This window comes from Podarcis gaigeae (genome assembly GCF_964106915.1).
Source record: "Podarcis gaigeae genome assembly, chromosome: 1".
NCBI lineage: Eukaryota > Metazoa > Chordata > Lepidosauria > Squamata > Lacertidae > Podarcis > Podarcis gaigeae.
This window is the reverse complement of record NC_139678.1, coordinates 102,564,806-102,591,845: the sequence shown is the minus strand read 5'-3', so window position 1 is coordinate 102,591,845 and position 27,040 is coordinate 102,564,806. Positions and strand designations below refer to the sequence as shown.

The window sequence follows — 27,040 nt, the reverse complement described above, 5'->3', positions numbered from 1 at the left end:
CTATTTCACACTGTGAAGGTATTTTGGATTGTGCTCAGAAACCGACAGGCACACTAGTGTGGCGAAGAGTATATTAGACTCTTGGAACTGGTACAAGTTTGGGTGCAAATCCACTACTCAATAATGATACTCCTTGGCAGCCTTGGAAAAATAATTGTCTCTGCCTTGCTACCTGGAAGGTGAGAATACAGATGTAAAAGATCACTACCAGTCCCTCCTCCTATCAGTGCTATTTGAACAAGGCTCTTTTGTGGCATTTTGGGTGTTCCAAGAAGCAGAGCACCAATTGTTAACACCAGCTTGTTTGTTTGGATCATCTTTCTCTTCCATATTATGGAATCTCCTTCAGCATGCATACTTCATGTGCATTGATTTCAAAGAGGATTTAGAAGAAAGCCTTTATTATTATTATTATTCAAAGAGTGCTAAAGGCTACTGTCCAAGTATCTTCGTAGCTTGTCACATGTAAAACATCTGCATTTGTTTTGTGTCTTTTACTACTATTGTTGGCTACTGTGTGGTTTTCTTCTATGTCTTTCAGCTTTAATTCAATACAGTCAGGACTATCATCATCATTTTTTTGCTTTGAGGTTTCTGTTCTTGCTCTGAAGATATGCCTGTGAGTTCTTACTTCCAAACACAATGTCTCTTTAAAGGTGTACAAAACACACATACGTTCATTTTCTTTCACCTTGAAAGGCTCTTGCAGTGATTCTTGTTGGACTGCTTGCAAAGCTTTTATTGCAGATTCTATTGTATATGCTTCTTTTTGTTTCTCAGAGCGCAGAACAAGTTCAGGTTAAATTATTGGTAAGACAAAAAAAACCCACAATCCTATCCTTAGACCACATGAAAAACTGCTGCATTATTTGTCCATGGAAGGGAAAAGAGCTCTACATCTATCAAAGGAAACACCAGCAGCAAAAAAAAAAGGCCATGGGGAATAAAGCCAAAATTTGATATAGCAGATGGTTTGCAACAGGTATGACATGCAATCTGCTCAACAAAAGTGGCACTTTATCCATGAATATTTGATGCCTAAAGAAACAAAGCCTTTAAATATACCCATATACAGCTGGTCTTCAGCCAGAGTCCCTTTCAGATTATGTGATAGAACCATGCAGCTGTTCACGAGGAAGATTCAGAAAATAAACACATGGGGAGGGGGAATGGTTGGAAAAAGCTGGCAAGTTGCCATTACTTTCCAGAATCCTTTTATATTTAGCTGCTTACCTAAGGAAATGTTAAAAACATTGAGGAATGAAATGTGATATAACTGATATTTAGGAACTTCATCCTGTTTTTTTAAAAAAAAATCATACCATGCAGGGAGAGGGGTTAAACTGTTTACAAAAAAGATGTCCATGCTATCAAGGAGAATATATAGATTTTAGAAGGAAAATCCTGTTGCTTCAAGTATGTTTACTTGAATGAATGAATGAATGAATGAATAAATAAATAAATAAATAAATATAATAAATATATTATTATTATTATTATTTATTATTATTTATTTATTTATTTATTTATATCCTATCCATCTGGCTGGGTTTCCCCAGCCACTCTGGGCGTCTTCCAACCGAATATTAAAATACAATAATCTATTAAACGTTAAAAGCTTCCCTAAACTTGAATTGCTAGATTCCTGTTACTGCGGGTAGGGTGCTGAATCTAATAGTAAAATTATTAGAGAACAGGAGCCAAAAAGAAAAATGCACTACATCCATTATCAGTTATAATACCAGCTAGCATGAAACAGCACTCATATATGTTTTCCTATAGGCATTATCACAGAAACACTACATGCAAATTAAACCAAAGGAAAGTTTCTGAGCCAGGAGAAGAATCAGTCCTGACCATTGATCATCATCATCATCATTATTACTATTATTTATTATTAGACATATATTGTCCTTCATCATAAAATCTCAGGGCAGTCCACAAATCATGAGATTTGTAGTGCAATATCTGGAAGGTTAAAGGTTTCCTCTTCCTGCATCTCAGGACTTACACTGTTGCTTTACTGATCTTTCTTCATACAACAGAAACGACCATGTTTTTAAAATCCAAGCATTTTCAATATGGTGACATCAGCTACCAACCTACACAAAAGACCCAACCTGGCCCACCTCAATTTTTCTGCTGGTGAGAATTTGCAATCCGGCAGAGTGAGCACCTCACAAATAATCACATGTTGAAAACTTACAAGCCGATCACCATGAGCTCACCTGGTGTTTATTTCATGTTCTGGTAATACCCTCCTCCTCCTCGAATGGCATGGATGGCTGTTGGAGAAGATGCTGGATAATGGCCAGGGCGTATAGGCTTGGCTGCAAAGAGGCAAATCAAAGCAAGGGGGTGAAAAACAGGCTTTATACGAGCTTCGTGTGTTTTTGTGTTCTGTGGAAAGCCAAAATGGCTAACACAGAGAGAGCAATATCTAATACAGTGGTCCCTGGGTTTAAGAACAGCCCTGTTTACGAACAATTTGGTTTACAAACTCCGCAAAACCAGAAGTAGTGTCCCAGTTTGCGAACTTTACCTCAGTCTAAGAACGGAATCCGAACGGTGGAAGGGCCCTGGCGGTGGGAGGCCTCATCAGGGAAAGCGCGCCTCGGTTTAAGAACGGTTTTGGCTTAAGAACGGACTTCTGGAATGGATTAAGTTTGTAAACCGAGGTACCACTGTACACACGGTTCTAAAAATGGGGAAGAAGACAAGAAATCCACAACCTCCACTAGAGGCACTGCAATATTCAAATAACTCTTTATCTCTAATTCTCTTGAGCCAGAATACATACCAATCTGAGCAGAGTGTGCTCTCCTCGCCATGTTCTTGGCTCTTACAGCCTCTTTAATGCGGTCCACTTCCTGCTGGTATCGTTTCCGGTCTCGCATGGCATTCTCCTTGGCTTCCTTCAGAGCACTCTCCAAGGCCTTAACTCTCTCTGCCGTAGCTCGGAGTCGTTTTTCCAGCTTAGGAAGCTCACAACGAAGATCTGCATTATCACGTACCAGCTGTGAAAGATTAACACAGAGATCTGATTATGGATAGTATGCAGTACTAAATAGTCACTGATATTTTTAAATTAAAAGATATAGAGAAAGTCACACAGCCCAGTGGCGTAGCGTGGGTTGTCAGCACCCGGGGCAAGGCAAGTAATTTGCACCCCCTAACCCGTGGATTGGTGCCCCCTAACCCATGGATTTGCACACCCTAACCCTAACCCCCAGATGTTGCGCCCGGTGCGGCCGGCCCCCCCTGCACCCCCCACGCTACGCCACTGACACAGCCTGTACAGATGGTACTTTCTGGGGAGAAATCTTTGCCATATACCACCTTCTGCCACAGCTTCTCATCCACATGAGAAAGGTAAGGGTGTGAACTGCTGCATACTATGTTTAACTAAAGGCAACATCTCCCTGCCCCCCCCCCATTAAAGCCCATTTTGAACTGAGATGTTGAGGATTAGGAAGATCCCATGTTCAAGTAAACTCAGTACAACACAGTTTAGTGGTTATTTTTTCCATGTGAAAGAGTGCAATAGTCCAATACCCATGCTTATTTACACAATAGCAAGTCCTTGTGCATTCAGTAGGGCTTACTCCTAGTAAGTGTACATGGTTCTGCAAAAGCCAAGGTCTCTTACCAAGTTGAGATTTTTTCCAGGAAAAAAATTCTGAATTGGAGATCATGGCTCCAAACAAACCATGATCTGCAGCTAAGGTCTGTTCTTGGCTTACTGATCACAATTTGGAGTTTGGATGTAACACTAAGCCATGGGTTGTGGTTTCTCCCCACCACCATCATGCTAGCAGGGAGGGAGGAAGTGGGAACAGCTGGTGCATTTTCAGTAAACGATTAACTGTGGCTTGCCATGATGCATGGATATTGTCAGTCACTATGTGATCTTTCATATATTATGTTTCAAAGTTTACTTTTTAATACATAATCATCACATGGTTTTTTGTTTTATCGGTCAGAGGAGCTGTATTCTATGGTCAGACAAGCCCACAGGAAGCCCACAAAGTTGACTGGGTAATGTTTTCCTTTCCCCCTGCCCCCAGGCTTGGAGGTTGGGGTAAGAATGGTAATAAACAACACCACAATTATCTCACCTGCTTGTGAACCTTTGTAAGTTGTTCCAGGTTGTTTTCCAGAAAGGAGATTTTCTGCTTCTGAGCAGCACTTCCACCTCCATCATCACTGTCCAGTTCAACACTCTGTGAAGACAAAAAGCCAAATTAGAACCAAGCCTCTGAATAACATGAATAAATAGTGACTGAAAACCTCTGGAACTGTACACAAGTCCTTCCCAGAAAGCATTAGAGACCAATATGAACTTCAACAGCGTGCCTGGTATTGAAGCTAAAGCTGAAAAAATGCATTTCAGTTGACTGGCTTATTAACAGAGATTTTGAAACACACAAAAACTAAACATTGTTAAGTTATAAACAACCATGGTTTAAGGTGACACAACAACAAACCACAGTCCCCAAATATTAAAATGAAAGTGATGAGATAATTGTGCTTGGGTCATGCCTCTGTGAGCCCTTGCAGGAGGCCTCTCCAGCAGTGGGTTGTCAGCACCCGGGGCAAGGCAAGTAATTTGCACCCCCTAACCCGTGGATTTGCACACCCTAACCCTAACCCCCAGATGTTGTGCCCAGTGCGGCCGGGCCCCCCCTGCACCCCCCACGCTACGCCACTGCTCTCCAGCAACAAACAAGGGCACCCCCTCCTTTATGTGACAACCATTCGCCTTTACCCCTCAAAAGAAGAGAAATTTCAATGTTCATCACAGTTTACCCTAGAAATGCCTTTTCTTATTTTCATCATAACATCCAAAATTACTCAAAAGCATGATATGGGCCTCTGATAGTCTTTGGAAGGCAGATTAGGCATAACTGATTTATATCATCATAACTGGCTGAAATGCTGCTATAAATATCATGGTTTCTACTACTGATCTGCCCAGTGAGGCTTCCCGGTGCAGCCTTTGGAATGGATTGTTAATGGCAATATCCAATAGTTCCCTAACTCCACATACACACCCTGAGAAAATTGCCGAGGGTCTTGGCAGACCACTTCAGCTTGTTGTGGCAAATGTAATGTACACACATATCAATGCTATATGATTTGTAATTGTATGATTACACTTATGCCATGGACCCCTTAAATGAAGGCCACTGGTGGTTGTTAGAACTGTAGTTTGGGAACCCCTGGCATAGCCCATTAATATAGCTGTATGTCTGTTTGCAAGTATTTAAACACAGCCAAGCTACACAGGCACTACACTGCAAGGTGCATATATTACTGCTAGAGTGCTAAGTGTGTACATACATACGTACATACATATGTAAGCCTAAGAAAAGAAGATTTTTGCACAATTATTCCCTCCCACAATATCTCAACTTACTTTTTTCACTCTGGTGGTGAGGTCTTGAACAAAGAGTCTGCGCAAGTTATGGAGGGTCTGAAGCTCTCTAGCCTGTGAACAAGTTTAAGAAAGCATTAGCTTAACAATGACCTATTTGAAATAAGAAACACAAAGCAAACATTTATGCCAGGTCTTACAGATGGGAATATTTCAAATAAATTATTGGGACACTGTGGTGGCCAAGAAGAAGAAAAAAGAAATTGACATTAATGCTCCATTTAGTAGTTGATATTCCTCAGCATGTGCTAAATTAAATCTCTTAGTTCCTTATACATTGATTGTACGTTAATGCAGGCTGTATCTAATAATAAATAAGCACAATAAAAACTAGGGCTGTCATGTGTTTTTGCTTCAGAACTGTATTTTTTCTTTTTGTGAACATATGCAAATTTAACTGTGAATGAATTTTGTATGGCGAACTATGATTTCTTTAATCAGTTAAATTTGCCCCGAGTTGTTCAGGGCTTTACAAATTCAGCATCTAGACCTTGAATTGAGCCCAGCAACATACAGGCAGCCAGTACAGAGCTGGGAGAATGGGTGTTATATGACTCTGGTTTGATGCACTAGTCAAATGAGTCCCTTGCTTTCTTCCTCCACGATACTCAAAACAGGAGGGAAGTTCACCATTATGACACATGACCCACATGAACAGGCCATCTATATGAGCTCCTGTTTTTCATTTTAAGAAACCAAGGTATGCAGACTGAACCACATGTTTTCAAAAGGCACAAAACAAACTAACTTATTTCAAATGTGAAATAAGTAACATCATCCCTAGTGACCTCTTTTTTCTTTTTTAAAGAGAGACACTGTAGATTTAATACATACCACAGTTTCTTCCAGCCCCTTAAGATCTTCTCTTGCTTGTTCCCTTTTATCGTTAAGCAGTCTAGGCAGAGAAAAGACACTGCTCAACTCAAAAAATTAATTGGAATAATGTAAAGTTTCCAAGCGAATGAAACAAACATGCTCATCTCAGCCTCCTTATGCTTTCCTCAACCTAGAAACCAACACCTGTGCCTATCTCCTACCAAGCATTCCAGAACTCCTGCATTTTAAAAAGCTGCATCACAGAAGGAACTCGAGAAGATGCTGCTTCCCTATATGTTGCAGTGTCTGCAAGGTGGGCAATCAAAGCAGCAAGGACAAACAGCAGCACTCCTCCATCTGGAGTACCAAGGGAGCGCAGTGTCTTTCCTGCCCAGAGGGAGGCAGGGCAGGCAGTTGTGGATACTACAACAAAAACAGCTACTGAAGCATAACTGTCTGTGATGGCAGCCATATATTATATGCAGCCACAGGACTAGCCCATTTCAAGAATAAATAGAGAAGCATTTTCCATGCATTTTTACATGGGGTGGTGGTGGGAGGTCTGGCGCAAACAGAACACCCAGCAGAATTAGCACTGTTGCAGGTGCTGGATAATACTCATTCTGCACTTGTTAGAAATCTCTCTTTCAGTTTAGCAGCACCTATGTTCACTATGGAACTCTCTATCTGTTGATATCTGGCTGCAATCTTTTCACGGCCGGTTTAAAACATTTCTGTTTAGGTAAGACTATCCAGACATGTAGAAGTAGATTTGTGTTTTTTTAGCTTACTGTTGGTTTCAATCAAATTACGAATGTTTCAAGTACTTGTGTGTGTGTTTAACTGCTCTTTATGGGTAATTTTAATGTTTTGTTTTTGTAAAACTGATCAGAGGTTCTATTACCATCAAGTAGTACATAAATTTTGTTACGTAAAATAAAGATCCATTTTCCTTATGTTTCTGTCCTGGAGTACTGTGTTATCACAGGGAGCCAGGATTGGTTGGATGCAACATTATTGGAAAGCAAAATATTAAAGAATAATAAGAATAGATTGCCCTGCAAACTTACATTAGCTTCTCCAGTTTCTTTTCCCGTTCTTGATCTTCTGCTTTCAATCTTTCATAGTCCAAACTCAGTTTTTCTTGTTCCAGCTGCAGCTTCTGATTCATACTGAGACAAAAGAAAAGGAAAAAGGAATGAAAAGAAACCTTCTGTTCAAGAAGCCTTAAAGTTAGTCAACGCTTATACATTTAATCATCACAGAAAGACTCTACACAATAACTCTCTGGGAAATTTTATTGATAAGACATCTTGCTTCTTTAGAGAATTTCCCTTTATACACATCAGACAACACAACACAATACTTACCTTCTTACTGATTCTCTCTCAGCTTATTGACATGCATCCAAAACATAAAATGGCAATACCTCTCTATAAGTGTGAACTTAATGCTAACTATTTCAAAAGTCAAAAAGCCTAGATTGGGGATGAAAAGCCTGCAGCCCTCCAAATATTGTTGGACTCCCAACTTTTGTCATCCGCAACCAGTATGGCTAAAGGTCAGGGATGCTGGGAGGTGCTGTGGAGAGACCCTTGCGGCTGGTTTTGAAATTGCAGCTAGTACAGAATGCTGCAGCCCAGCTTTTAGCTGGAGCCACTCCATATCAACATATGCTGAAGCTGAAAAGCTCTGCACTAGCAGCCAATACATTACTAAGTTAAATTCAAGATATTGTTGTTATAAAGTCCTAAGCTGCCTAAGACTTAGGTTACCCGAAAGACCACTTTATACATCTGCCAGATTACTGGGATCACCTGGAGAATCCCTTCTGGCCATCCCATATTTGTTTGTGAACTAAGGCATCTAGCATAGTGGCACTAGTAATTTGGAAGGATGCTCCTATTGAAATCAGGCAAGCACCTACAAACTTGGTGCTTCATCACCTGCCAAAAACATTTGTTTCACCAAGCTTTGCAGAATTAATTTGGCCATTGTGATTCAGTCTTGGTATTCCGTCATTTCATGATGTTAAGGTAAACGTAAAGGGACCCCTGACCATTAGGTCCAGTTGTGGCCGACTCTGGGGTTGCAGGTATCATCTCGCTTTATTGGCCGAGGAAGCCGGTGTACAGCTTTCGGGTCATGTGGCCAGCATGACTAAGCTGCTTCTGGCAAACCAGAGCAGCACACGGAAACACCATTTACCTTCCCGCCGGAGCGGTACCTATTTATCTACTTGCACTTTGACATGCTTTCGAACTGTTAGGTTGGCAGGAGCAGGGACCAAGCAACGGGAGCCTACCCCGTTGTGGGGATTCGAACCACCAACCTTCTGATCAGCAAGTCCTAGGCTCTGTGGTTTAACCCATCCGCGTCCCTTCATGATGTTAGAATGCTTTTATTTCAAACCACCATGACTTCTATTATTTTTGTTACTTACTAATCACCTTCCACATGTATTTCTCAAGGTGATGTACACAATATAAGAAAAAAAAAACAGCTAAGATGCACTTTAAAAGAACACAGAAAATGTAAGCAAATGAACTGGAAAATGATCAAAAGAGGCGCCCATGGCAAAGTCTTGCTCATCCAGCCAGGAAAGCTTCTCGTGACAGAAATGTCTCCAGTTTGTTTCTGGAAAGCAGAGATAGTGGGCACCTGTTGCATTTCAACAGGAAAGCTGTTCCACAGAACGTGGACAACGACACTAAAAGCCCTTCTCCAAGTTACAGGGCTTCTGGTTGCCTTGGAACCTTCAGGAGAAAATCTTCCATAGACCCCAGTGACCTACTTGGCATTTAAAGGATAAGGCAGGTAAGTTGGTCCTGAGATGCATAGGGTCTTATAGGCTAGTACCAACACCTTGGCTCAGAGCAGATTGGCAGCCAGTAAGGTGATATATGCTGGCACTAGTCTGCCTCCATAAGAAACCTAGCTGCTGAATTCTGCCTTAGCTGCAGCTTCCAGACCAACCTCAAGGGCAGTACAAAGAGGCAGGAAGTGCACTTAGCTTGAAAATGTTCCTTTCCCATTCACTGTTTTACATAATCTTCATGCTAAAAAATTGTAATGGGGGATGGGGTGGGGAAGCAAATCTATGACTGGATGCTGGTTTTAGTAATATTATATTCATTTTTCTATTTAACATAGCTTGCATGTAAACAGCTGACTGGTCATGATCAGGTATTCATCACCCTCTCCTCCAAATTTACCACTGCTTTTTTTCCTGCATCACTGAATTCAGTAAGGGTTTCTTCCACTTTTTCACTTCCTAGTTATAAGCCTTCTGTCTTTCTTGGTCTCTGCTTCCCTACAGAGTTATATAGAACAGCCCTGCCCCTTTCCTATTAAGCATCCACCGCCATTTCAAGCTTTTCCTCCTACTCTTCTTCATTTCCATCATCTAGCTTTGCCAAAGTCAAAGCTGTATCATCCCCAGTCATTTTGATATAGTTTCTCAGTAGCAGCTTCTGAAGCAGTCTTAAGTCTGCTCAAACATTTATTATACCATGTGATTTATAAAGCAAAATAATTGAAAATATTTCTAGCTTTCAGGTCTTTGAAATTCATTAAATGCAGTTTTCTGCACTTTCTTTACTCGATATCATTAGCAGGAGGAGGAGAAAACCCTGAACAGATACATCCATAGCAATAGGCCTTTGGGGTCCTAATGAGATGTTTGCCAATAAAACTAGATAAGAATAAATCATCAGCAGTTTGCAGTTGTGTGTGCAGAGAGAGAGAGAGAGAGAGAGAGAGAGAGAGAGAGAGAGATATGGAATTGAAAGCCAACAGGAAAGGAAAGCATGATCTTACTCTCTGATCTCATCAATGGTTTTCTGCTTCTCCTCAATCTCATCTCGCAGCCTGGACAGCTGCTTCTGGTGAGCTTCCCTATGACTCTCCATCTGTTGCTCTAGTGTCTTCTGTTCATAAAAGAGAGAGGTGAATAAAATTACACAACTTTGCCTTTTTGACCGTGGCTTTGTCCAGTATTTCTGAAGTAGCTCAGAACTGCATATATTTCCCATGGATTGCTCTTTGCTTTTTTAAAAAGCAACTGTGAATATTAACTTGCTTGATACAAATTGATTCTGCCTTCTTTAGTAAAAACTCCCACATGCATACACCAACAGCTATGGCTAGCATGTATTTGTGCCAACCATGGTCACACCTATGGATCAAAACTCCACTTAGAATACACAGGGGTGCAACTAATTCCAGCACTAATGCTGTACCAACATGTTGTCCTTTGTGTTTGCCTGGGTGGCCAATCTGTTGCCCTCCATTTGTTGTTGGACCCCAACTCCCATCAGCTCCAGACAGCATGACCAAAAGTGAAGGACAATTTGAGTTGTAGTCCAGCAACTTCTAGAGAACAATCTGTTTCCCACCCCTTAGGCCCTTAAGGTAAATAGATTACCTGTTTGCTTACACCAGCACTGGGTATTAACAGTAGTGTACACATGAAGTGCCAGGGAATATAATAGTTTCTAGAAGCATGCTGTAAAAAGGATAATTAGCAACTTAAGTCAGGTATAGCTAACTTGTGGCCCTACAGATGTTGTTGGAATCCATCAGCCCAGTCAGGATAGTTAGGGCCAACAGGAACTCTAGTTGATCATCACCTGGAAGGACCACAGGTTCCCCATCCCCGACTTAAGGCCTGGGTTATAGTGCAATGAATGTTCAGCTAGTATAATTTGTTGGATGGGATCCATATTCTTTTCATTTCATTACAGGGGTATTGAACTATTCAAATACTCAAGCTGTATGTTACAAATATAATGAGCACTTATTGGACAGTTTCTGCGACTTCACAGCTCTACAAGTCCCATTCCACCCAACCCCTACATACAAAAATGCAATATAGTTTGGTTTTTTAAGTTGTTGTTGGCTGTGCTCCATCAGCATCAAACAACTCACTCAGCTTCTTCGCTACCATTTCAAGAACATCAATGAGATTTAAACATACACACATTTGCTTGCTGGTTGTATGCTCCCCTGTTAGCAATGTCTGGACAACATCTAGTAGATAAAGTAAACCTCAGCATATCTATCCTCTGCACTCTTGTGCAGCAAACCTATCCTTCCTTTTAATTATGTGAGCATAGAATAATCTGCAACTGGTAAGGTTAGTACAAATAACTACCAAGAATATAATACAATGGTTTAAAAAAACACACATTTGGTAGGGAAGCTCTTCCACCGTACAGCAAACAAAACAGATTTCTTAATGCACACGTGTGCCTTTGACATGTTGTTCAAAAGTACAAAGCAGAATTACAAGTGCACCTTGTTATGACTTTGAGAAGTATTATTGGTGAGAAACTGATCTCACAATTGTATTGTACAATGTTACCTTCATCTCCTCTGCATCCTGCAGCAAGGTTAAATGCTCCTTCTCTTTATCTTTGAAACTGACTTCATGCATTTTTTCTGTTAAAACAAAAATTAAAGCTGAGCAACTCCTGTTTAATTTTATGCAGTTTAAACAAGACAGCATTCAGGGCCCTAAACAATCTACCTCTTCAAGCAGAAGACACCACTTCACATACTTCTATCTCCTGGCATTTGGACTTGTTTACAATGGCAACAAAACCTAAGGGAATCCATTTCCCGCATTAACAGCTGCTTCATTGGAACAAGCTACATTTAGCCTATGATTTCCAAGAGGTGCTTTTGGGGTGGGGGGAATGGGCACCATACCAGTCCCATCTGTCTACTAAAATAACATATTGTATGTGCTAAGACCTTTTTCTTTTTCTTTTTTGCTACAGCCTGCTCATCCCAGCCACTGATAATTCAGAGCATAGCAGTCCTTCCTAAGGGCCAATTTCCAAGACTAATTCAAAACGCCAGGAATATTATTTAGTTGCAGATCCATGGAGATTTCAGCACATGAATGCAAATCAGCACTGGAGGATAAGATAAAAATCAGGGGTGGGAAGCCTGTGACTTTCCAGATGTTGCTGGCCTACAACTTCCATCACCCCTGAACATTGGCCATGCTTTGGGGGGGGGGGCTGATTGAGGTTCAAGTCTATAACAATATATGGAGAGCCACGGGTTCCACACTCCTAATATACCGTATTTTTCACTCTATAAGACACACTTTTTCCCTCCTAAGAAGGGGACATGTGTGTGCGTCTTATGGAGTGAATGCAGGCTGCGCAGCTATCCCAGAAGCTAGAACAGCAGGAGGGATCGCTGCGCAGCACTCCCTCTTGCTGTTCTAGCTTCTGGCTTAGCTGCGCACAGCCTCTTCAGGGCAGCAGGATGAAGGCTCCCCCTGCCCTGAAGAGGCTTTGCGCAGCTATCCCAGAAGCCAGAACAGTGAGAGGGATCGCTGCGCAGCAATCCCTCTTGCTGTTCTGGCTTCTGGGATTCAGAATATATATATATTTTTGTTTTCCTCCTCCAAAAACTAGGTGTGTCTTATGGTCTGGTGTGTCTTATAGAGCGAAAAATGCTGTGAATCTTAGAGATCTACTCAGCCTCTGGCAGCCCCACAAAGCTACCAGGAGAAGGTTGAGTTTTTAATCACGCTACACTGCACAAACCACACAAGATTCTCACATGTTGAATCAGATGATAAAGGATGCTTATGCAGCACATTTATTCTGCACCGCAATTTTTTTAAAAAAAAAATCAGATCAAATAAGACATTGCAAATGCCTTGAAGAAGCACTGCTGCACCCAGATCAGACATATCATTAGCCTTAACCAGTTTGAAATGTTATTTGAGTCCTCAACAATGAGGAGGGTGGTTGTCCTGATTCCTGCCCAAAACATGATAATAGAGACTCTTCCCTTGCAAGTCAGATAGATATCTTTATTCAGGGAAGTTAACTGTACAGGCTCTGAAGCAGGTGCAGTGTAGGACTCAAGAGTTCAGGAGCTAGGCAGGAAGTTCAGGAATAGATGGAAGCAACAGAGATGTCTCCACATCACTCCAGCCAGGCTTTTAAAGATGAGGCATGGTGATCTTACGCATGAGACCCTCTTGCCTCACAGATGTGTCTACTTCGTAGGGGCACATCCCATCTGGACGGGTGAATCTATTCCCATTTATGGAGGCCATGCCTGGTCCTCAATGCCGCATCTCGCCTTCTGACTCCTTCATTCATCTCCCTCTCAGCCATCCTCAGCAGCCGGTTGATGTTCTCTACTCCACAGGATAGGCGGAAAGGGGAGAACCTACATCCCGCATTCCCATCCTCCTGCTTCTTCCTCATCCAACCGAGCCTGCCAATCCATGTCCAATCCCAGTGGAGCTGTAGGGCTCATTACAGTGGTAGGAAAGAAGGTAACTGCAATAGAAAAAGCCTCACCAAAATTCAGCACCTCCTGAGAAAAGCAGAAGAAAGCCCAAGGTCACAGACATTTAAAGCACTGTGGTACCACATTCACTGTTATGGCTTCCTCCAAATAATCCTAGGAACTGCAGTTTGTTAAGGGTGCTTAGAGTTGCTAGGAAACCCCTCACAGAGCTACATTTCCCAGTTCCATTAACAAGCTGCATTTCCTAGGATTGGTGTTTTTTGGGGGGAGAGGGAAGCCATGACAGTTTAAGTGGTGAAAGAAAACTTTAAATGTATGGTGCAGATGTGACCCAAGAGGGCTGTTTTCAGCTCAGAAGAGGCAAAACATAAAACTGGGAATGCTTGAAAATATTGTACCTTGAGCACGCAATTTGGCCAACTCCTCATTAAGTGAATCCTGTGACTCTTCTAGCTGCCTTCGTTTATGCTCCATGTTCTGCATGTAGTCTGTGAGAGACTTTATCTTTGCTTCATGCTTTGAAAGATGTAAGCAAGGAAAAAATATATATTTAATATACACAGAAAACGTGAGGCAAATTAATTGGACTGGTTAGCGGGTGGAGGAAGGGGGGGATAAAATGAAAAAGCACTCTAATAACCTGAGAGATAAGGAGTTGACAAGCGGCAAGTTCCCTCTCGCTGGCATTCATCTTCCTGTTGGAGTCTATCTGGGCACTCTCCAGCTGCTTGCTACGGTTCACCAGAGATTTCACCTCGGACTTCATCTTACTGATGTAGAGCCTTGCCATGGTGAACTCCTCCTCAATCACTCCATTCACATCTGCTAACTGAACAGCCAAAACAGTTGCATGGTGAACATGTACCAGTAAATTCAATTTGTAACTACTGAGATGCTCAACTCTGTTTGCATTAGGTAAAGGTAAAGGTACCCCTGCCCATCAGGGCCAGTCGTGTCCGACTCTAGGGTTGTGCGCTCATCTCACTTAAGAGGCCGGGAGCCAGCGCTGTCTGAAGACACTTCCGGGTTACGTGGCCAGCGTGACAAAGCTGCTCTGGCGAGCCAGCACTAGCGCAGCACATGGAAACACTGTTTACCTTCCCGCTAGAAAGCGGTCCCTATTTATCTACTTGAACTTAGGGGTGCTTTCGAACTGCTAGGTAGGCAGGAGCTGGGACCGAACTACGGGAGCTCACCCCGCTGCGGGGATTTGAACCGCCGACCTTTCGATCGGCAGGTCCTAGGCTCTGTGGTTTAACCCACAGCGCCACCCACGTCCCATCTGTTTGCATTAGGCAATGGAAATCAGCCCAATTTGTACTGGTCTTCCCTTACCGCCAATGAAGCTGAAGTTCTGGAATGACTTCCCAATAGAGGCTCACCTTGCTCACTTCTAGATGCCAAATTTAAGGTATTAAAATCTATTATGTATTTTAAATGGCAACCAGCAGAGGAGTTGTTGTTGTTTTGAAGCATTATATATATTCTAAAGTTTTAAAGTTGGAAAGAAAGGCGCTTGGGGAATTTTCACCATCCAGCTCCCATAGAGGCCCCTCTGTCCCCCAACTGCCATCACAGGAACATCTGAAGGACCATTTTGCCCTCAGGGGACTGAGAAGCAGTAACAGCTTGTCCTAAAGACACAAGTTGCCTTTTCTATTACATTGTAGCTTCTCCCCCCCCCAAAAAAAATCAGTACTTATTGTTTAATAATCTGCTTTGTGTACTTACTTATTGTATACAGTACTTTGTGTACAGTACTTATTGTTTAATAAACTGCTTTGTGAGGTTTGACTGAAAAGTGGTATATAGATAGTGTTGATAAATAAATACTTCATTTACCAGAAGACGCAATAGGTATTATGGTAAAGATAATGGTAAAAGACCCCTGGACGGTTAGGTCAAGTCAAAGGCGACTATGGGGTGCAGTGTTCATCTCGCTTCAGGCCGAGGGAGTTGGTATTTGTCCATAGACAGCTTTCCGGGTCATGTGGCCAGCATGATTAAACCACTTCTGGTGCAACGGGACACCGTGACGAGTGCCAGAGCGCACAGAAATGCCATTTACCTTCACGCCAGAGCGGTACCTATTTATCTACTTGCACTGATGTGCTTTCGAACTGCTAGGTTGGCAGAAGGTGGGATAGAGCAACGGAAGCTCACCCCACTGCACAGATTTGAACCGCCAACTTTCCAATCAGGAAGCCCAAGAGGCTCAGTGGTTTAGACCACAGCGCCACCAGCTCCCCTTAACAATAGGAATTATAATAGATTGCTGGATACCCTGCTTTTTATTTAGATCAATGTAGATAATATTCAAAATCTAGAAATCCCATCCAGAAATGCTTGGACTTGCCATGCAGAAGCTTCTCAGCTCACAGTAGTTTCCCCATGAACCTCCAAGTATTTCATATGTTTATGGGTTCAACTTTTAAATGAAAGGACCTATCAGCAATTCCAGCCCTTTGGATACACAAACTGGCTGGCAAAATGAATTGGGGAAAGCTCACTTGTTCATGAGTTTCATGAACATAGTAAGAGAAACAAGCTTTGCAGTCCAGCCTGCCAATGAAGTTAGATAATATTCAACTTACCGTTTTAACGTCATTAGTACCAATGATTCCTCCAATCTCGCCAAGGTCCTTAAGCAGTAAATTCAAGATCTCAGTAGCTCTCTTCTTCTGATGGTTACTGAGTTCTTGCAACTGTCCCAACTCTCTCTGTGTAGTTGTCAGGGCAGACTGCAAAATAATGAACAACAATGAAGACTTCACCCTTGTTGCAGCAATTGTACATTTCTGAGGTTAAGCTGGTGTTTGCTGCATTAAAAGTTTGTGTTCCTGAACACCCAAGGATAAAAACGAAGGAATCACAGCCAATCTATGTAGCTGTGCCACCCTCAATAATGAATTAAACACACACACTAAAATACTTTATACTGGTATCACCAGAAATTCCTGTATGGTTCTGCATGTAGTCTGTTCCAAATCCCATTAAGTACCAATCCAGAGATTCGATAGGGAATTGTACACTAGAATTTGAACATGTGGACTCTACACAAGAATATGTCTTAGTACACAAAATGTCTGTTTACACACAGCCTCAGCATTTCCCAGTTCAAATATCCCAGGTTTCCCTTAAACCCGACTTACTGTGAAAACTACTCAAATCAGAACATGCCCCTGCTGGCTTCTAAGTAGTAGCTAGAAGTAAAATCACTAGAGATAAATCAGAATGGACCGAGTTGGAGGTGGGTGAGGGTAAATCATTGCTTATATTTAGTCTAAGTTAAGGGTTGGTGGCAAAATCCTTACAGAAAACAAGAAGCAGCAACCAAGAGAGCTTTTTAGAATGTCATGAACACAAATAAACTGGAAGAACTGCAGTGTGTATTATAGCAACAAGATTGCTCTTTCCATCTCAGACTCCACCCTACATCTTCACTGCTGAGTGACATGCCATTGGTCTCCCTTTCACAGCTACATCATGAAGACCAGGAATTGAACTTTCTTTCTTTTTAATAACAGTGTAAGCAAGCTACTCTTAATTTCTCTTGAGATTGTATTCTTTCAGCAAAAACCATTCAATGGTAGCAGGAAAACTTCCCTCTTCCATTCGCCTATCCACCCTGTTTCAGCTAATGTTCTGCACAAATTAACTGCTCCCCGGTGCCCATACACAGAGGAATGGTACTCTGCCTTCTCATATATCTGTCATGGCAGAATATACATAAATGAACAAAATGTAAAAATGGATGCACCCATGTTTTGATGATGATGATGATGATGATTTCCCTACTCTTAATTCTGCAACTGCATACAATATGTGTTTCTATGACATTCTCCGATATGTTGTTCACTACCTTGAACACCATCAATAGTAGAAGTTTGCAAAAGATGTACAGTAATTAAAAAATATGGTTTTACCCTTAGCCCCTGAAACAGGTCACTACTTTGAAGTATAGCTAATCCTCATAATCTCATTCGTATTTATTATAATCCTTTTTCCTCATTTCCTAAATGGGGAACAAAGATTTGAGACTCACTGGCTTAATTGCCTATTGAGTCTCTGGCCAAGCTGGAATATGAGCACAACAATTTATAGGACTACTGCGCTGGCTCTGGATGTGGGTGTGAAAAGATTGCCAGAAGCTAAAGAAGCAATGTAACAGCATACAAAGGAAAGAGACAGAGGCATTTAAAAAATATATATAAATCAAGACTTGAAGGTATTTTAGTGAACTTTGTGGTGGCAATAGCACTCTACCTTAGTCTACCTCAGAATATAACAGCATGAAGTGCAGACAAAAGTGAACATGAACTGGGTGAAAGCTTACACATACTTACCTAACAATAGGGGCCACTACACTCAGTAATATGCACTGCTGAGTAAACGTTAATAAAATCAAGCTGCACATCTTATGTTTGAACAGCTAGTTTTAGAAATTCACAGCTTCTCTTGAAATTAGGAAGATATCATTGTTGATTCTAGAATGCATTTCCAGATTTCCAGAATGATGCACATGTAGGCATGCATGCACATGCACACGCACACATGCACACACACAGAAGAGGATTGTTCTTACTGTTTTCTGTGCAAGTTCATCAGCTAGCTGTTCATTAGCTCTCAGCTTGTCCTCCACTTCCTGCGACTTCTGGTCATAATTAACAGCCAGTTCCTCCAGAGCCTGAAGAACTTCTTTCACTTCCTCTTTCGCAGCTTCATTTTCAATCTGGAGACGAGTGAGTTCCTCTTGGATCTTCTCATAATCTCTCCTAGTGGAAGCCAAAAGCTACAAAGAGATGGAAACATTAAGATTGTGTAACTCTTGGGTTAAAAGGAGGACCATTATGACATAAGCAATGTGAGTGAAAACGGCATAAACCAGACATTGGAAATAGAATTGGAAACAGGAGATGTTTGTGGGGGTGGAAAGGAATCGCTGAAACATCTCAGTGAGAGCAGAAGAGAAGCAGGGCTTGTTAACTGCCCCAACTCTTCTGAATCTTCCATTTGGCCATTATTAATAGAATAAATTATAACACGCTTAAGAGTAGCAAACTGTAATTCTGGCTTTATAAGAATTCTAGTATACTGCATGATACTCCGCAACAACAGAAGCAAGAATGTTGCTTGCTCACACATAACAGTACAAGAGTGGGCTGAAAAATTCTTTTTATTTACGAATTATATTTCTCTGCAGCCCCGTAACTCAGGTTCTCTGGGCAGCATACATAAAAACCAATAAGAATAGATAGGTCGTCCACCAACTCAATGTGATACCCTCCAGACATTGTTCATCAACACTCCCATCAACCCCACTAAGCCAAATCCAACTTTCCCCACTTCCCAACTGATCACACCCTTCTGATTCATCCCTACACTAAGAGCAATCTTCAGCACTTTAGAAGCACCCAATGAGAAGCTTTTAGCCTGCCCACCCCTGTGGAAAGCCAACACTTCCTCCATAATTCAAAAGGTTATGGTCCAATAAAAAAGATGGGAGAAGTTTGTAAAAGGTCTTTTGGACATAATAGTTCACTATGTGTCAAACCATGTATTTTTGTGAATGTGCATCTAACCTGTGAACACAATATCCCCTATATTTTTACCTACTCATCAACACATGAGACACTTGTTATAGAAAGCCATGGAGTCTACGAGCATTTAGACCACGGGCTATGCCAGAAGGAGGTAAAGATAAGACTACAAATTTGGATTAATCCTATCTGAACTTACAGAAAGTGGCATTTCTGGGATAGTAGGCCATGTATTCCAGTTACAAAGCTTTAAAATGTTTCAATAAGCTATCCTTGCAAAACGGGAAGATATCAAAAGAATTAATCAGCACAATGTTAAATATCTGTCCAAAATAAGGGTTAGAACTGTGATCACGCCAAGTGAACATAAAAGACTAAAAAGCAGACCACATCAACATATCCATTATATCTAGCTTCTACATATACACAAAACTTTAGCCCACATGGTTTAGCAATTTTTAAAATGAAGGCATTCACATTCAACATACGGTCTATTTAGTCCCAGCAAATGATTTTGTGATGCACAAAAAAGTTAATCAGTGGGACTAGAATGTGAAAGATATTAGAACAGCATGTTCCCCTTTTTGTAACACTTATGCTAGCAATGAATCTGCTAGCTTAATCAGCCAGAAATAAGTGTGCTGGCTAATTAAGGAAAGCCATCATTAAGGCAGATACCCTGAAGCCCATCTATCACTGAGCGCATCAGAAAGAACGGCAGAAAGCACTAGAGAATACAGTAAACAGGGAACAAAATTAAGCAAAAGCACGCTCCAACCCTAAGCAGAGAACAGAGTGCCACCTTACAAAAATTAATGGCAAAGGTTTTATGCTTTTGGTCAACAGCTGGTTTTCCTAGCAGACTGTTTGAGGAGCATAGTATAATGATGGAGAGCCCACCTGATGTGGTTGGACTACAAGTCCCATCATCCCTGACTACTGGTCATGCTGGCTGGGGCTGGTGGGAGTACATATGGAAGGGAACAGGGTTTCTAACCCTGGTCTAGTGCATTAATTTCCACCCACTGAAGCACTGATGTCTCTAGGTTAGCAACCAGAAGGCTACATTTGGAATTTCTCAGTGGGGTCTGGATTTGACCAAGGGGTCTCCAGTGTTACTGCCTCCTATTTTTAAACCTAGTAGCACTTTATTAATATGGGTATCATTTTCTTTTTAAAAAAAAACCAAAAAAAACCAAGAAAAATCTTCCCAGTCGCAGAGCAAGGTGAACTGAGGAAAGGGTGAGCTTCTGCCTAATAGCAAACATAACCATGAATAGCAAATGAAACATCAGTTGAATTAGGTTTAAAGTGAGGGTTAGGATGGTGGGGCAGGGAGAAGATATAGGGAAATGCCCATTTTAAAAGGTCATAATAATTATATCACAATAATATGTTTTGGGCTAATATTTACCTCATCTTGATCCAACATCTGCTGCTTTAGCTTCTCTGCCAATTGACTCTGTTGATTGATTTCATCATCCTGCAATAGGTGGAAAAAAAACTATCAGGAGCTTCTTCCCCTTTTTCTACATTCGTTAAAGCTTGAAACCAACACAAAATGGATGCAATATTGGAGTGAAATAAATATTCCACAGAAGAAAGAAATATCCTTCAAAGCAGACACAAAACTGTAAGTGGCTTCATCCTGCTTTCTTTAAATCACCTGCATAATGTGGTTGTAAACATTGCTTGAAATTGGAATCTGCTTCTAGTAACAGTGCCATTTTATATAAATACACTACAGATTTATAACAAAAAATTCCCTTACTTTATTAAGTGAGAATTCATGCAATAAAACTGCTGATAGTGTAAAGCACCCAAGTTGTTTCATATAGGGTATGACATATATTATTTTCCTTTGTTGTTTGCTGTTTAAAACAAATTGTTTCCCCCTCCTTAGCAGAAGCTCTTGCTTTTGCAGAGATAAAGAGAAGCATATGCTTCCCGTAGATTCCTGAACATTTATCCAAAATCAATAAAGAACTTCAGTGTGTTCAGTGCAATATATAATTATACCTGCGCCACTGCCAACAAAATCACCCCCTCTCCTTTGCTCTCTTAATGGCCCATCACCTTTCTATTGTACTCTTAATGGCCCATCACTTAGGTGATTAACCCAACATAGGAAGTTAGCCTGGCTTACATTTTTAACAACTGATGGACCCAGGGATTCAAGAGGGGACTGGAACCTCCAAATCGCATAACTGTACATATGGCAGGGACAATACATTAGTAGTTGTTCGAAAGTGACAGGAATGGAGTTCGGTTAACATTTTTCAACTGTAATGACCACAAAACGTGTGAGATTTTACACCACCAGTTTTCTATTTTGCACACTTCGAAGCATGTGGTGGTTTTGATGAATAAAAAACACTCTTTAAACAAAATCTACAGTAGTCGTCAAGACATAATTAAGTTGAAAGGAAATAATATCTAAACCTTATCATCCAATTGTCTGTAGAGACTAGTAATCTCTTCATCATATTTCCTCTTCTCCTCAGTTGTGATACTGGCAACAACAGGTGCAATATTATCGATGATGGGTGTATTGTCACATGGCTCCAAATTCTTTTGGTCCTTAGCACTGATCTGTTCATCCTCAGGAACAGCCTCTCCTGCAGACACATCTCAATACAATCAGTGATAATACAAAAAGTCCAAAAAAGCAAGGAATCAATATTTAATCTTCAATGTCCTTTGGTGACTTAAATCTACAGTCCTTATAATTCCAGGCCTCCATGCCTAGTGGTCTCTCAGAACCAGCTGAAATGAAAAACAAATCAGTTTACCTTAAGGATCATAACTACGTTGTCAGAAGTAGTGATCAGAACTACGATGGAGTAGATATACAGAAATAGCAGAACAACATGAGGCAGCCATCCTGCCAGCCCCATGTTTCAGACCACATTTCATTATTCCTCCAAAGAACCTATACATCTGGTTACTATGAGCTATATCAAGGTAGTGACAAAAGCTCTTAAAAACAGTCATCTACTCTGCAAAATTAACATTGAGTATATTCAAAAAGTCTCATGGTGAAACCTTTTCTCCGTACTAAAGTCTCTGCCCCACCATCATACAAACAGGGGCAGCACAAAAAAATAACTGCAGTAGCAAACATGCCCGATTATGATGACTGGCAACTCACTTGGAAAGAGAGCATACTTGTGTTCAAAAATCCAATATTTTAAGTCAAGTGCTAAATCACAAGTGCATACTACAACTAAGAATTTTGTGTTTGCTTAAGTAATGAATATAATTAAGCTTTAGAGTATTGACTCACTGAAAAGATCTAGAAACAGAACTGAAGGTGGTTTTTAAGGGACCTATGATTATGAAACAAAATTTTCAATACTTTTTATAGGTATTTAAAATTATTATTTTTTTTAAAAAAAATCCTCTACAGCCCTCTCTGCATTTCATAATTAAAAATGAAATTCTTTGCAGCCATCTGGAATAAGGGGGGCAGGGAGTGAATCCGTTAGCATTAGCTCACTGAAGTCTGACATGATCACCACCCCCAAAATTACCTTATTTTCCTCTTATCCAGAGTGCACAGCAATAATTGCTCTTTATGTTACTATTAGCAACAGAATTGCTGTTCCCTATGTATTGAAGTTCTATCAGGGGGGGAAATTGTGAGTTGGAAATATTGTGGGCTGCAGCCTGTAGTGAAGGATAGAAGAAGAAGAAGAAGAAGAAGAAGAAGAAGAAGAAGAAGAAGAAGAAGAGTAGTTTGGATTTGATATCCCGCCTTTCACTCCCTTTAAGGAGTCTCAAAGTGGCTATCATTCTCCTTTCCCTTCCTCCCCCACAACAAACACTCTGTGAGGTGAGTGGGGCTGAGAGACTTCAAAGAAGTGTGACTAGCCCAAGGTCACCCAGCAGCTGCATGTGGAGGAGCGGAGACACAAACCCAGTTCCCCAGATTATGAGACTACCGCTCTTAACCATTACACCACACTGGCTCTCATTTAAACATTCTCATTTAAACCTAAATGTTAAAATCCTACCTAAGAAATAGCCACTACTTCACAGTACACACCCCAGGAAAATGTAAAACAGAATGCTTATTTTCATTCTGGAAATGCTGAAGTCTTGGCAATATTCTCTCACTCTGATGCTCCAACTACCCAAGATCAAGGGCTGATTCACACAGAGAAAATGAGTGTGTGGTGAGGAAGATTCTCACACATTCCCACTGGCCATGCCTATTCAGCCTGATGTTCACACGTTGAATGGAACGTTGGAATGGGAGGAAAAAATGTTCATGGCCAATCCATTTAGCACATACCAACAATTTTGAGAAGACTTGGTAGGGAGGTACAATGCCATGCCCTCACTACTATGGGAACATAAGAACACTGCTGGATCAGGCCAATGGCCCATCTAGTCCAGCATCCTGTTCTCACAATGGCAGTCCAGATGCCTGTGGGAAACCTCAAGTAACACAGTTGAAGCCTTGCATGAACCAACCCACAGATACAAAAAGTGCAGGCTGCAAACAGAAAAAGGCCAAGGTGGTGGGGAAAGCACAGCCCTTCCTTCTGCCAATTCTAACCTTAAATGCAATTAGAAAGGTGATAGTACTTTGCACTCCACATTATCCAATATGCCGCTGCATAATTATATGGGCAGCCTCAAAAAAGCAAAAAAAATATTATTTAGCCAATCCTGATTTATTTAAGATCCTTTATTGCTTGCTGTCTCTTTTCCTATATGCTATTTTTTCTTCTTCTTACACATTGGGCAGAAAACCCTACCACAATCATGTGAACCACTTTCTGCTAGGCCAACTGAAATAAGTTGGTCTATTTCCAAGGTTTCTTCTGCAATATTTCACTTACAGGCAGTTCTGGTGTCACACTAGAGAAGAATGCCTGTCTCTTTACAGTTGAGCAGCAGTTCTGGAGGCTATGTTGCTATTTTTGAAAGCACCAGAAAAGTTAGAGTGGCATGTCTGTGTCACTGCAAGTGTCTTGGATACAAATGCTTTCAAATGAAAGAGGAGAATCAGGTTTAATTAAGCACAAACAATCTCAGAATTTGTTCTAGTGTGTGCTTTCTGCTACTAAAGAAAATAAGCTGCTTATCATTTTCACAAGTGTATACAGTGGCAATCGGTAGAATGCCTTGGGCGGGGGGGGGGGGGAATGGCTGCTCCCAATGTTAGTTTTTTAAATGGCAGAAGTGTAAAGCAAAGCTGTGTCCCTGTGGTGGTATTATAATAAAATAATAATAATAATAATAATAATAATAATAATAATAATAATAATAATAATAATATTGATGTCAGGGGCTGTAGCTCCCATTAGTCCCAGCCACCATGGCCAGGGCTGTTGGGAATAATATCAAAACAAATTTTGGAGACCCATACATTCCCCATCTCTGGTATATATTTGCAAATGTCATTATCTTTTGCCCTTTAAGCTTTCCCTGCCTATCCAAGATGTGTGCAGGTGGTGGTGGCTACTCAGCAGTGAGGGGGAAAACTCCCTGTTCATGCTTGAAAATAATTTACTGCTACATTGTCCTGGCAAAATTAATCTTAGCTCCTGGTATATGTAATTTCATTTTTGTTATATTTATTTTTTAAACTAACAATATATGAGGAACCCACCCCATATGTTTCTCTTGCCTGTCATATGGCAGCACAGTGGCTGGGAAAACCCAGCCAGATGGGCGGGTATAATAAAACAAAAAGAATATTCTTTATCCCCCTTCACAACTGAGTAACATACAACCAATATTCACGTATCTGGGTTATAGGGGGGGGAAGAACTCTTTTGCAATTGAAGCCCTTCCCCCTCAACAACACATTGTATGCTACTAAGGAGGCTAACAACATCAGACAAAATAAAAATAATAATGTATCTATAATATTTACAACATACAAACAATGCTTTTAGGGGGAAAGTTGTGATTTCAGACTTATTGTTGCTCAGACTGGTATTGCTCTTTTAAGTAGTGAAGCATTTACTTCTTCTATATTATCAATCTGTAGGTCCAATAGTTTTCTGTCCGACAGAGAAAAACATATAAGCAGAATGACGACATGGTGGTGAATAAAATAAAACTCATCAAGGGAAGTATCCAAGTAAAAAAAGTGCAAGGACTTCAAGCTACACAATAGAGTTTCCCTGCCCTCAGATTTGGGGTTGTCGTGTGAGGAGATGAAGTTCCAATGCAAAGCTTAAAGTTCTTGAGCTAGTGGTACCATTCAGTTGGATATCACCCCAAGTTTTTAAATTCCTACAAATGGAGTTCATTCATTAAAACCTGAACCATATGTTATCATACCTGCATGGAATTGTGGCATTATTTAACCATTTTGTGGACTCTCATTTCATTTCTTGGTTAGATTGCTATCCTAACTCCACTTACCAGGGAGTAAGTCCCACTCATTTCAATAGAATTAATGAGCAGACAAGCATGTTAAGGTTACTCAGATTCATCTGTTTTCAATAGGACTTACTTCTCAATTAATAGTTTCAGCATTTTAAGTTAAGAATGCAACAGCACAATGTTCCATTTGCAATTTTCCTTCCTCTCAATTGCAAGTCTATTGATGAGCAATCTCTGTGAATAATCCCATCCCTGCAACACGTACACATTATCATTTTAAAGTTGGGTGTGACAGCTAGTGGCCTAAGGAAACAGGGCATAAATTGTAAATATTTCCTACTTACATCCCATACCCTCCAACATTCTGCCTGAAAATAGAGACATTCTGTTAATATTCTAGTTGGTTAAACCAGAGCTTCCTTTTTCAGACAACAAGAGAAGCAAGCCAGGATTCTCCACACCAAAGCTATACAAGAGGAGGAGGAGAGGGCAGACCACAGGGGAGGACTGTGTGGGCCTAATGTTGGTTCTCAGCTTTATAAACCATGGTTTAGGAAGCCAGCATTGTGACGTCCTGAACCAGGACTGTGTTTAGGGATGAACTGAAGTTGAATAGGTCTGTGCAAATAACAGAAGAACATGATTCATCATTGTAACAGAGCCTTAACGGACAGTAAAGTATATCATAATTTATTTTATTGCAACTATTTGGCTTCTTTAATTTAATACCTTAACAGCTGCCTAATAATTGACAACAGAGTTATTTCTCACCATTTCTCCACCTGTTCAGTTCCATCTCCAGATGCTGGATAACATTCTTCAATGTCTTGTTTTTTTCCTTCTCCTTCTCATATTTTTTCTTCCATTCTTCAGCAGTCAGCTCAAGATTCACAGAGACTGTATTCTTAATGGTCTTTGCTCTGTACAGAAATACAACAACACACCAAACAAGCACTGACATTAATCTTATTAACTTCTCTGTGGTCTGAAAGTTGTAATACTATACACACTTAGCTGGAAGTAAATTCCACTGAATGGAACATACTTCTGGGTAGATATGTACAGGCTTGCACTGCAAAAGAATAAATACAAACAGCAGCAAATGTAGAATCTTTCTCCTGGAAAATGAAATATTAATATTTCTTTTGCATCCTTTACAGCAGGGTGAGCCACATAAGTCTTTATTTCTGGATAACTGGCTTGTACTTCCTTTTTGAAGTTTTCCTCAGAGTCTCTCTTTTCCGACCAGTCTCGGCTGGCATTTCTGTTTTTAATAAGAGAAATGACAGACTCTGTTCCGCTGATACCAAATTGCACTGTTTTTCTTTTTTCTCCCCCCGCCCCCTTAAACAACCCCAGCATAGCAAGACTTTAATGTACTCATTTGATTCCAGTTTTATGGCTTACACACATCCCTGAATTCATTATTTATGTAGCATCTATCATAGCTCTCATTAGCCAAGGCTATACCACACTATGTTGGCTCAGTCTGCTGCAAAATGGATATGACTTCCAAATGAAAATCCCATCCTTTTTATTAAAAATAAATAAATGCTAATGCAGAAAAGGACCCAGTCAACAAACAAGAAAAGACAAGTGTGATGGAGACTAG

General features: G+C 40.7%; 1 protein-coding gene across 1 annotated transcript in view; it reads right to left on the bottom strand.

The window, feature by feature from the left end:
• Positions 1-2,228: 2,228 nt before the first annotated feature.
• The window catches only part of KIF5C (kinesin family member 5C), a 68,761-nt gene continuing 43,949 nt past the window's right edge, over positions 2,229-27,040 (bottom strand). Inside the window, exons 11-25 of the mRNA XM_083706632.1 lie at positions 26,200-26,348; positions 21,523-21,698; positions 20,495-20,563; positions 18,126-18,332; positions 16,135-16,281; positions 14,181-14,369; positions 13,939-14,056; positions 11,619-11,695; positions 10,073-10,182; positions 7,324-7,425; positions 6,272-6,332; positions 5,420-5,491; positions 4,119-4,223; positions 2,801-3,017; positions 2,229-2,330 (exon numbers count right to left, since the gene is read on the bottom strand). Coding sequence (XP_083562758.1) covers positions 2,236-2,330; positions 2,801-3,017; positions 4,119-4,223; positions 5,420-5,491; positions 6,272-6,332; positions 7,324-7,425; positions 10,073-10,182; positions 11,619-11,695; positions 13,939-14,056; positions 14,181-14,369; positions 16,135-16,281; positions 18,126-18,332; positions 20,495-20,563; positions 21,523-21,698; positions 26,200-26,348 — 1,894 coding nt within the window. The 3' untranslated portion in view covers positions 2,229-2,235. The remainder of the gene's footprint in view (positions 2,331-2,800; positions 3,018-4,118; positions 4,224-5,419; positions 5,492-6,271; positions 6,333-7,323; positions 7,426-10,072; positions 10,183-11,618; positions 11,696-13,938; positions 14,057-14,180; positions 14,370-16,134; positions 16,282-18,125; positions 18,333-20,494; positions 20,564-21,522; positions 21,699-26,199; positions 26,349-27,040) is intronic.